The sequence below is a fragment of the Octodon degus genome, unplaced genomic scaffold (assembly GCF_000260255.1).
Source record: "Octodon degus isolate 3935 unplaced genomic scaffold, OctDeg1.0 scaffold00076, whole genome shotgun sequence".
Lineage (NCBI taxonomy): Eukaryota > Metazoa > Chordata > Mammalia > Rodentia > Octodontidae > Octodon > Octodon degus.
Genome location: NW_004524652.1, coordinates 177,985 through 188,983, shown reverse-complemented (window position 1 = coordinate 188,983; position 10,999 = coordinate 177,985). Strand labels below are relative to the sequence as shown.

Here is a 10,999-nt window from a genome sequence, read left to right as displayed (position 1 = left end):
TGTAGAACCTTTGTCAGTGTCAGCCATGTGGATGAGTCACGGCCATTGCTTGGCCAATGTGCTCTCTGTGAAAGCCTGAGAGAATGTTTTCTCTCCTTAGGCACACTCTACATCATCGATCACTTTCCGCTTTGGCCCCATAATCTCCTTGATCAGAAAATTTGGGACACTGTCACGTTACATGATGTTACAGTACAAGTTCTCATATATCCTGAGTCTTAATTGACCTTGGAAGGCTAGGGCCAAAATGTTGGTCTGTAAACTTAGGTTGTTAACCATCCAGAAGACAAGCTTATTGTTATTATCAAACAACTTAGGCTATTAAGCCTAACCTCACTATTTGTCTGCATATCAAACAGGCATAATATGGAACATATTTTTCATCAAGTATTGATATGTTGAACTTTAAGTCCCTACAGAATATGATAAAAAACATTTAAAAGTTAGAATATATTTTAAAAATAGTCATAAAGAATTATATACTTCTCATGTTTGCACATAAGTCCAAAAATCTCACCATATACAACCTTGAAGTAGGACAGTCCCACAATTTTCCTTTTCCTCTCTCTTGCTTTCCTTCACCACCCCCTTCTTGAACAACCACCTACCCGGGAGACATCATAGCAGCAACTGGCATGTCATGACAAGCAGCCCATATTCAGAAGACCAGAATAACAGGCTCTCCAAGCACAAGTGCGCTTTTTTAAAAAAAAAATTTGAGATAGTGCTGGGGAGATAGCTCATCGGTATATGGGCTTGCCTGGAAGTTCATGGTCCTGAGTTTGATCTCTGGTATGAACAAGTTTTTACCTCCATGCCCAGAGATGTTTTAAATATAAACTGTTTTGGGGGAATAGATTTAGGTTCAGAATAAAATTGAACAGAAAGTGTGTAGTTCCCAAGTACTTCTTGTCCACAAACAACCTACTTTTGACAGTCTTCTACAATAGTACATTTTATGTAAAGGATTGTGCCTTCATGGATATTATTATCCTTAGTCCCAGTGGATATTAGGCCACAACTATATTCCCCTTTCTTGTCATATTAAGTATCTTGTTGAAAAGCCGTGGGAATAGGACATACTTGCTTTATTCCTAATCTTAGGATCTTCCCTAGTTGCTAAATTTAGGAAAGATTCAAATTTCTTACCATTAATTATGTTATATAGAGTTTTTCATGTTTTTTAAGCTGATAAAGTTCCTTTTTATTCTTGTTTTGCTGAGATTTTTAAAATCATGAATGGGTGTTAGATTTTGCAAATAATTTTTTTGTTTCTATTGTGTCATAAGTTTCTTTTTAAAAGCCTATTAATGTGATAGGTTACATTGATTTTCAAATGCTGAACCAGGCCTGCTGGGGAGATGGCTCAGTGGAATAAGTGCTTCCCTGAACCAGCCCTGCAACCTATGACAAACTCCACTTGTTGCTTGGTTCTAATTCTTTTTTATATCTATCATTGGGTTTGATTTGCTTATAGAGTTGTCCCTTTGAATCTAGAGGATTGGTTCCAGAAATGCCTATAGATACCAAAATCTATATGGCTTTTAATAAAATGTCATGGTATTTGCATATAATCTATGTAAATCTCCTGTGTACTTTATTGTTGGATCAATTTTAATACCTAATAAAATGTGAATGCTATATATTTGTTCTGTGTTGCTTAGTTATAATAAAAATGCTGTCATATTCAGTACAGTTTTCTCCTGAATATTTTTAGTATATGGTTTAGTTGAGTCCATGGACATAGAATTAATGGGCACTGAGGGCTAACTGTATTTTATTAAAGAACTTTTACATTTATATTTGTAAGATATATTGGTCAGTAGTTTTCTTGTACTATCTTTGTTTGGTTTTGTTATTAGGGTACTGTGGCCTCATCAAATGAATCAGAAGTTCTCCGTCTGCTTCTGTCTTCTGAAAGACAATAGAAAATTGTATACTCACTTGGACCTGTTTTTAATTACAGATTTAGTTCTTTGATATAGGCATATTTGATTTTCCAGTTTATGCCTTTGAAGGAGTTGGTTTATTCATTTAGGTTATCAAATCTATGGGCACATAGTTGCTCTTTGCATTTTTTTTTTATTATCCTTTCAATGTCCAGGAATCAGGATTGATATCTCCTCTTTCACTGACTCAGTGGTTTGTGACATCTTTTTATTTTTTTTTAATTAGCGTAGCAAGAGAGTTGGTGTTTTTTTTTTTTTTTTCGGAACCAGGGATTGAACTGAGGCCCTTGTGCTTGCCAGGGAAGTGCTTATTCCACTGAGCCATCTCCCTGGCCCCTATATTGGTGTTTTTAAAGAATCAGTTTTAAGGGCCAGCCAGATAGTTCAGCAGACTGAAGTGCCTGCTTTGGCAGAGTGCAGTGGCCGAGATCCGATTCAATCCCTGGCATGGTGTGGTATGCCGTGCTCCTCCCCAGTCTGTGGTGAGATGGCATTTGAGAGTGGGCATGGGAATGCAGGCCTATAATCCCAGCATTTGGGATGCTGAAAACAGGAGAATCACTATTAGTCTGATCTACCTAGTGAGACCCAAAAACCCTGTCCTAAATTTATAAAAAAAATTTTAAAAATTAGAAAAACAGTTTTATTTTCTTGATTTTTCTCTACTGTTACCCCACTTTCAATTTAATTGATTTCTGCTCTTTTTTATTATTTGTTTCTTATTTTGGGTTTAATTAGTTTTTCTTCCTAGTTTCCTAGAACACAACCTAGATGGTTAATTTTAAGTCCTCTTTTCTAATCAGTATATGCATTCATCGCTATATATATGTATATCCCTCTAAGTACTGTATTCCACTAAATTTAATCAATTTTATTTTCATTTGGCTCAACAATTTTTCTTGATCTACATGGTATTTATTAAAGCAAAAGTTTGTATTCTCTAATGCTGCCAAATGTCTGATCTGTACATTCTCTATGTCTCTCAAGAATTTCTTTCACCATTGCTTACAAGGCAGTTGTACTAGACATTGACAATAAAGCATAGCATTTTTCTGAAACAAAAAGGTAATGTGTGTTTTAGAGAAAAATTTATTAATCAGTAGAACTAGGGATTGAACTCAGCACCATTTTAATGAACCCTCTTTTTGCATTTTTTAAAAAATTAGCTACAAGGTCTCACTAAGTTCTTAAATTGCCCAGCTGGGTTTGAACTTGCAGTACTCCTGCTATAGCCTCCCCTAGTGCTGGGATTACAAATGCTTATCACCACACCTGGCAGAGAAAAAAAAATGAATTTTAAAATGTATTATTGAAAAATAATTTTATTTATTTATTTATTTTTTGGGCGGAACCGGGGATTGAACTCAGCTCCTTGCATTTGTCAGTCAAGTGCTTATCCTACTGAGCCATCTCCCCGGCCCGAAAAATAATTTTAAATCATGGAAAATAATAGCAAGGAATATCTTCATCCCCTTTACCCATACTACTAGCATGTTGCCATGTTTACCTTATCATTTCATTGATGATATTTTACTGAAACATTTGTGAATACTGTAAGTTATATGTCATAGCTTTTTATCCTGAAGTACTTTCTATTTTCTAAGAACAATATTAAAGTTATATTATAAAAATTTGTTTAATTAAGTCTGTGATAAAATTCTTAAAGTTCAGCTTTCAGAAAAAAATCAAGCCTATGCTTGTCTATTCGAGGTATGTAATGGACAAACCTTATGTTCAGAAGGTTGGATTACAGTGAGGATGATGGACAGCTGTTTTCAGATAAATTTTTTTCTTCCTTATTTCTTTTTTCCTCTATTTCTAAAAGTAGTAAGCTAATGTAATTTGATGTTTTTGTGGGACTTGAATACTTGCATCTTAGTAAAAGTTTTATGAAAATTGGCATTTTCAGAAATTTATGGCAACTAACAGACTTTAAATTGAGACAAGGAAGATTAACAACCTGTTCTTCAAAATTATTATCTTCCTGATCTATTTCTTTTCCCTTAGTTACTTGTATGTACTCTTTTTCCCTTATTTATTCACATCTTAATTACTAGACATACTGCTCAAATTCAACTGTTCTAAGTGGCAGGTAAGAAAGCTGTTGCTACATTTTTTAAAAAAAATTAAATTCTGTTGTTAAGAAGGGATTATTATACCAAACACACTGGCATATACCTGTAATCCCTTTTACAGAGGAGGCTGAGGAAGGAGGATCACAAATTGAGTGCAACTTGGCCAGTGAAGTGAGACCATGTAAAAGAGTAGGGGTTGGGGAGATAAGCGCCTGCCTGGCAAGTGGCAGGGTCCTGAGTTCAATCCCTGGTACTGCAAAAAACAAAACCAACCAAACAAAAAGCTTAAAAAAAAAAAAGATAAAAAGTAAAAAGTGCTGAGGTGTAGTTCAGTGGTAGAAGATTTGCCTCGGAAGTGTGATGCCCTAGATTCAATCCCTAGTAACACGTACATATGCATGTACATACTCCTGTAAGTTTGAGGTTAGTCTGGGCTATGTAGTAAGTTCAAGGACAGCCTAAACTCAGGAAGAAAAGAGAGAAGAGCACTGGTTGTTTTTGGTTTTGTTTTGTATCTTTCAGTGTTAAATGGTGAGATCATTTTTTCTCCAAAAAATGTCACTTATGAAGATGATTCATCTCAGTATTTAATAACAGAAAGACTTGTAAGCCAAAATCCCACGTGTTCCAGCTTGAAAAGAAACTGGCAATTTCAGGATGGCACTGAGATGCTGCCTAGGAATCAAGGTTTTATCAGGCAAATGGTATCAGGCAAGACTCATCAAGAAGCTTTCACTCAGCATATGAGCATGGCTGTAGTCAAGAGGCACTATGGGTGCCAAGAATGTGGAAAAATGTTCAGTCGTCGTTTTTCCCTTGTATTACACCAGAGAACTCATACTGGAGAGAAACCATACATATGTAGGGAATGTGGCAAAACCTTTAGCCAGATCTCAAACCTTGTGAAACATCAGATAATAAGAAACCTCAAGAGTTTAAAGACTGTAATAAAAGATTCTGTTACCTTTCCTTCCTTATTGAACACCAGAGAACATACACTGGGGAAAAACCTTATGGATGTACAGAGTGTGGAAAGGCCTTTAGCCATACCTCACCTGACATCAGAGAATTCACATAGGAAAGAAACATTATGTTTGTAGGAAATGTGGAAAAGCCTTTAACAGTGGTTCAGAACTCATTCACCACCAGATTACACATACTGAGGAGAAGCCCTATGAATGCATTGAGTGTGGGAAAGCATTTCGACATTCTTCACACCTTACTCAACATCAGAGTATCCATACAACCAAAATCCCTTATGAGTGTCATGAGTGTAGGAAAGCTTTCTGTTGCCACTCATTCCTTTTTAAACATCAGCAAATTCATGCTGGAGAAAAGCTCTATGAATGTGATGAGTGTGGGAAAGTGTTCAGCTGGCAAGCATCCCTTATTCAACATATGAAAGTTCATATGGGAGAGAAACTTTATGCATGTGCTGAATGTGATAAAGCCTTCAATAGAAGCTTTTCTCTCATTCTACATAAGATAACTCACACTGGAGAAAAGCCCTATGTATGTAAAGTGTGCAACAGATCATTTAGCTGGAGCTCAAACCTTGCTCACATCAGAGAATACATACCTTAGAGAACACCTATGAATATGAAAATTCACTTAGCTATGACTCATTTCTATCTGAACACCAGAGAATCACACTCTAAAAATCCAAACATGTTTGGATCAGTTTAAATAAAAACATTTTAAAGATGCCTTCAGACTTTTGGTAGGCAGTCTTATGTGAATGTGTTGAATGTGAAAACATGTGGCCTATATCTTATATTCTAATCCTGGAGAATCCCCAGGAACATATGAAATAGCTACTAGTAGCTGTTCATGGTTCCTGCAACATAAGACAAAGTCAGTATTGAGAGTTCATATGATTATATCCATCATTCTGTATTTATAAACTCCTTCCAAGAAGGAGTACATATCTAACAGATGTGAGGAAGCCTTTTGAAATCAGCCCTCATTTTACACCTGTCATCTGAAAGAGAACAGAATTATACGCTAAGGAAAAAAGGGTACTGTGATTATCAGAAAATTCATAAAGTGATAACAATGACTTGAGAAAGACTATTATGTCATGTTAAAGCTTTAAATACTTTTGAAGGAGAGCAACTGTAGGTGAATGTAGGGTAACCATGCAGAATGTCAAATTTACATGGGAGAAGTATGCTGGGAAAAGTTGTGAAGGGTGTAATAAAAATCTCACATTTCTGGACAGAATGTAGGAAATGATCTTTTTTTGTTAGGGAACATGGGAATTTTAAAGTGAATTCAGAGGCTGGTGAGATGGCTCAGTGGTCTAAAGCACCTACTTAGAACAAGCTTAGCAAAGCACAGGGACCGTGATTCAATCCCCCAGCACCACATGCCAGCCAGCCCCGCCCCCTGGTGGGCTGAGCTGGCCACACACACACACACACACACACACACACACAAATAAATAAAATTTAAATAAATAAAGTAAATTCAGAGAAGGAAACTATGAATAAATCTTTTGGGTTGTACTAGCCTTGTCCTTGGTGATTTCTTTCACAGCAGGTGAGATTGTCAAAATTACCACAGTTTTGACATCAACAGTGAAAACTACTCTGCTTCCTTTTTGGTACAAACATATCAACATAGAAATATTTTTTAGGTGTTAAGTGTTTTTAACACAAGAGAATTTGGACTTAAAGCTATCCTAACCCATGTATATATTTTACCCTGAGTACAGACTGTCTGAGATTAGTATAAGCTATACCACAGGAAAACATCCACGTAGTTTTCCTCTTTGTCCTCTTTACAGTGAGAATAGTAAGCACATATTTAAAGCTCTTCTGGCATTATCAGCTGCCCAGCTGGTAGAACTCACACCATCAGCTTAAATTATCTTTGATAGAGACAGTAAGCAATTTTATACAATTAGAGGATGAATAGAAGTAACTGTTATGTAAGCACTGGTATTATAGTAAATGTATTGAGAATGTGTCTAGAAATTATTAGGTAAATACTTTATAAATTACTGGATGACGTAGAGTTTGTCCTGATTATTTAGTGTATTTACATGCATTAACAACACATTTCCACAAACCATCAGCAGATATGCCAATTTTGTGTACATTATTTGTGAAGTCCCCAAACACTGTAGGAGTTATTTAAGAGAGGCTGGTTAATCCTAAAATCATATAATCTGTCTTAAATACTCGTGAGAAACATGCCTTGAAAAATTTGGGTATCCACTTTTCTAAGGTGATTATGGTCTCTATCAGTAAAAGTCAGGTTACCCTGAGCTATGGAAAACGTTGGAGAAATGAAGCTATTCAAGTTGATTTTATTTAGGTTATATCAACTCTCTTCCATTTTTTGGTCCAGATCCAAGCCCTATCTTCCTATCTACTCAGTGGGGTATGTCCTCCATCATCCACAGAAACACATCCCAAGGCCCTGAGTGGCTATCTGAACATTTAAGTAGTGATTGAAGGAGATAGGTATATCATAATGGAGGTTCCAGAATGGCGGCGGTAGTGTCTGCACCAGGTTCCAGAATGGCGGTGGCATGGAGAAATTATTTCTCCAAATCAGGGTCAGAGTGCTCAGCCATCCAGGAACTCGACCCCTATGGCCAAGAGAGATAAAAGTCTGGCTACTGCTCCAGCTAGCAGCAGACCTTGGCGTCATCCGAGTGGCACTGGTTTTAGGCACATGCAGAATGCAGGAGCTCTGAGGTTCAGAAGGCTTCCACCTTGTTTTCAGAAGAAGGCCTGGGAGGCCAGGCGGTGCACCCCTGTGAGGGAAGTGTGTAAAGCTGTGAGAGAGAAGCCTATTCAGTGGAAACTACAGAAGTTTGGAAAAGCCAGGAATGTGGATCATCTAAGGGAAACTGCAAGGAGGAAGCAAAGCCAGTCTAAGAGAGAAGCCATGAGAGCTACCACCATGAGTGCCACAGGGGCGGAGCCACATGGAGCTCACAGCTCATCACAGATTGCTTGGGATGTCCTGCATGGAACTGCAGGACTTAATGTCTGTCCCCTGGATTGTGGACTTGTGGTGGTACCAAAACTTGGTATCCTGCTGTGTGTACCTTTTGGAATGGTAATGTTTATCTTGTGCCTTTGAATGTTGGATGTATTTAACTTTTCTTTTGTGCAGGGGCTCACAGCTAAGAGTTTGCCTTGGATCTTGGAGGAGACTTGGGACTTGGACTTTTCAGCAATGCTGAAACTGTTGGGACTTTGGCATTATACAGATGGACTAGAATGGCTTTTGCATAAAGGGATATGCATGAGTCTTTGGGGGTCCAGGGGTGGAATGTTATGGTTTGTGTCTAGGTGTCCCCCCAAAGCCTCATGCAGTCTTGGGGGTGCTTCTAGAGTTTGTGATTACTGAGGGTGTGGATGCTGCCCCTGCCCTGGGGCAGGTAATTTGCATTACAATGTAAGGTGGGAAGAGAAACTAGCTGCTTGAGCTGCTGCTACCCCTCCCTTGTGCTCTTGCTCTTTGCAGCCACCATGAAAGGTTGTTTTCTGCTATGTGCTGCTCTCTGTTGGACCCAGCTGACTATGAACTGAAACCTCCAGTAATTGTGAGCTAAATAAACCTTTCCTACCAAAAAAAAAAAAAAAAAAAAAGAATACCATAATGGATTGGATTTTGGTGGTATTCGGGATTGAACCCAGGGCCTTTATACTTAGTTACATTCTAAGCCATTGTTTTAGATGAAGACAGGGTCTTACTAAGTTTCCCACAATGAGTTCAAAGTTGAGATCCTCCTGCCTCAGCCTCTAGTGTGCTTGAACAACAAGCATGTATGGTCACTCCTAAGAATGGATCTTTTAGATACTTGCCTGTAATCAAACCTGTGAAGGTCATAAAATACTCCCCTTAATGGAAGAAATCAAAATAGTGATGCATGTACCATCATGCTTAAAAAACTCTAGGCTGTAAATGATGTTTTTAACTTCTATAAAAGAAATAAGTGGGGCCTGCCCATTAGCTTAGTTGTTTAGTGACTGCTTAAAACAAAGCAGTTAGGTTCAAGTTGCTGTAGGTCGATCCCCAGATCCTCAGGCCTTACTAAACCTGCCCTGAAGGCATCCTGAGCCAGCCCCACCCCCAAAAAAAATCCTGAAAGAAGAAAAAAAGATCCCAGTTTCAGTGATGAATGGCAGAAGCATGGCACAATGAGGACAAGAAAATAAGCGATGGAGTGTCAAGAGTTTTAGTCATGTTAAACACAAACACTAAATCTGCTCACAGATAGAATATTTGAAAGTATTTGAAGACATTGGTTTACACCAGGATGTGAATAAAACTGATCACACAGAAACTATCACAAAGAAATCACCAACTGAAACCTCATCTTATTAAAAGCTTTTGCATAGCAAACAAAAACCACCAGAAGAGTGAAGAAGCAACCCACAGGGTGGAAAAAATGTTTACCAGCTGTACCTCAAAGGATTATTATTGAGAACATATAAAGAGCTCCCCCATCAGATCTCCCAAATTTAAAGATCCAACCCCAAAATGGGCATCTGAGATGAATATACACCTCATGAAATACAGCAAAAAAATAAAAAAAGTTCAACATCCCTTAAATGTGCAAAATCTCACAAATTAAAACAACACAGATTCCATCTCACCCTGGAAAGAATGGCTACTATTTAAAAACAAGAATAACAACAGAAAGCACAAATGCTGGCAGTGTTGTGGGGTTGGGGAGAAAGGAGCCTTTCTCCACTGTTGTTTGGAATGTATATTGGTACTGAGGAAATCCATGTGGAGAGTCCTCCAGAAAGCTAGGGCTAGAGTTTCCATTTGACTCAGCTATTCCCTTCCTGGGTACCTTCCCAAAAGAATTAAAAACATCATACCACAGTGATACATAAACACCCATAATTTATAGGGGCACAGTTTGTAATGGCCAAATCTTGGAAACAACTCAAGTGTCCATCAACTGGAGAATGGATAAAGATGTGGTTTTTATTTTTTTAATCCAATGTAGTACTACTCTGCCATAAAGAAGGATGTGCTCAGGAAAATAGATGTCCCTTGAGTCCATATTCAAGTGAAATAAATCAGATATACAAGTAAACACCTCATAATTTCTCTGGTGTGAGAAACTGAAAGTGTAAACAAGGATGAAAATGTATAAGTTTTGTGAAATAGGAAGAAAATGTTCAAATGGGAAAGGAAATGAGAGGTGAGGAGAAAAGGAAAGAAGGGAAAAGTAAAGAATAAATTAGAAAAACATGGAAACAAAGCTTTTATGAATGGAGAGGGGAAGAGGGCTTAAGGGAGGTTAGGGGAATGGGGAAAAACCAAGTTATATCATGTACAGGAACATTGCATGTGATCATCATGGATATCTGTAATGTAACAGTACGATCTTAATTTTTTTTTTTTTTTTCCGGAACCAGGGATTGAACTCAGGCCCTTGTGCTTGCTAGGGAAGCACTTATTCCACTGAGCCATCTCCCTGGCCCCTACAATCTGATTTTTAAAAAAACTTTAATCATGTATTTCTGTAGCAACAGATAAATAAAAATGGTGGTCCTAGAGATAAAAATAGATGGCTGGGTTTCCAAAGTGCTATTTCATATATAGGTAGGGACACTACACCTTCTAGGCAGAACCAAACTGAAATCACGATGGTTAATGTTCTGATCCTTATCTCACAATTTCTGGAGTGAAGCCAGCTCACAGCCCTGAAGTTCCTCAGCTGAGGGAGAGCCCAGATCCCATTGAAAATGCAGTAGTACCTTGGTTTGTAAACTTAACTCATTCCATAATTCTGGGAAAGATGGCTGAAGTCATGTTTCTCACCTGATAAAGTTAGGAAGGAAACAAAATTTTGTGGAATACTTCTGTTTGTGAACCAAATTGTTCAGTTCATGAACTGAAGTTGAGTATTAGTGTAGGGATCTGTTGGTCTCAGTGTGATCAGTTCTACCTGGTGAGAAACAGTGGCAGGAATGTGGAAAAGATAAAACAGAC

General features: G+C 37.8%; 1 protein-coding gene across 1 annotated transcript in view; it reads left to right on the top strand.

Annotated features, from left to right (window-relative positions):
• Positions 1-5,682, top strand: part of Znf140 (zinc finger protein 140) — a 19,323-nt gene extending 13,641 nt beyond the window's left edge. Inside the window, 4 exon segments of the mRNA XM_012515720.1 lie at positions 4,547-4,939; positions 4,942-5,070; positions 5,073-5,582; positions 5,585-5,682. Coding sequence (XP_012371174.1) covers positions 4,547-4,939; positions 4,942-5,070; positions 5,073-5,582; positions 5,585-5,682 — 1,130 coding nt within the window.
• The last annotated feature ends 5,317 nt before the right edge of the window (positions 5,683-10,999 follow it).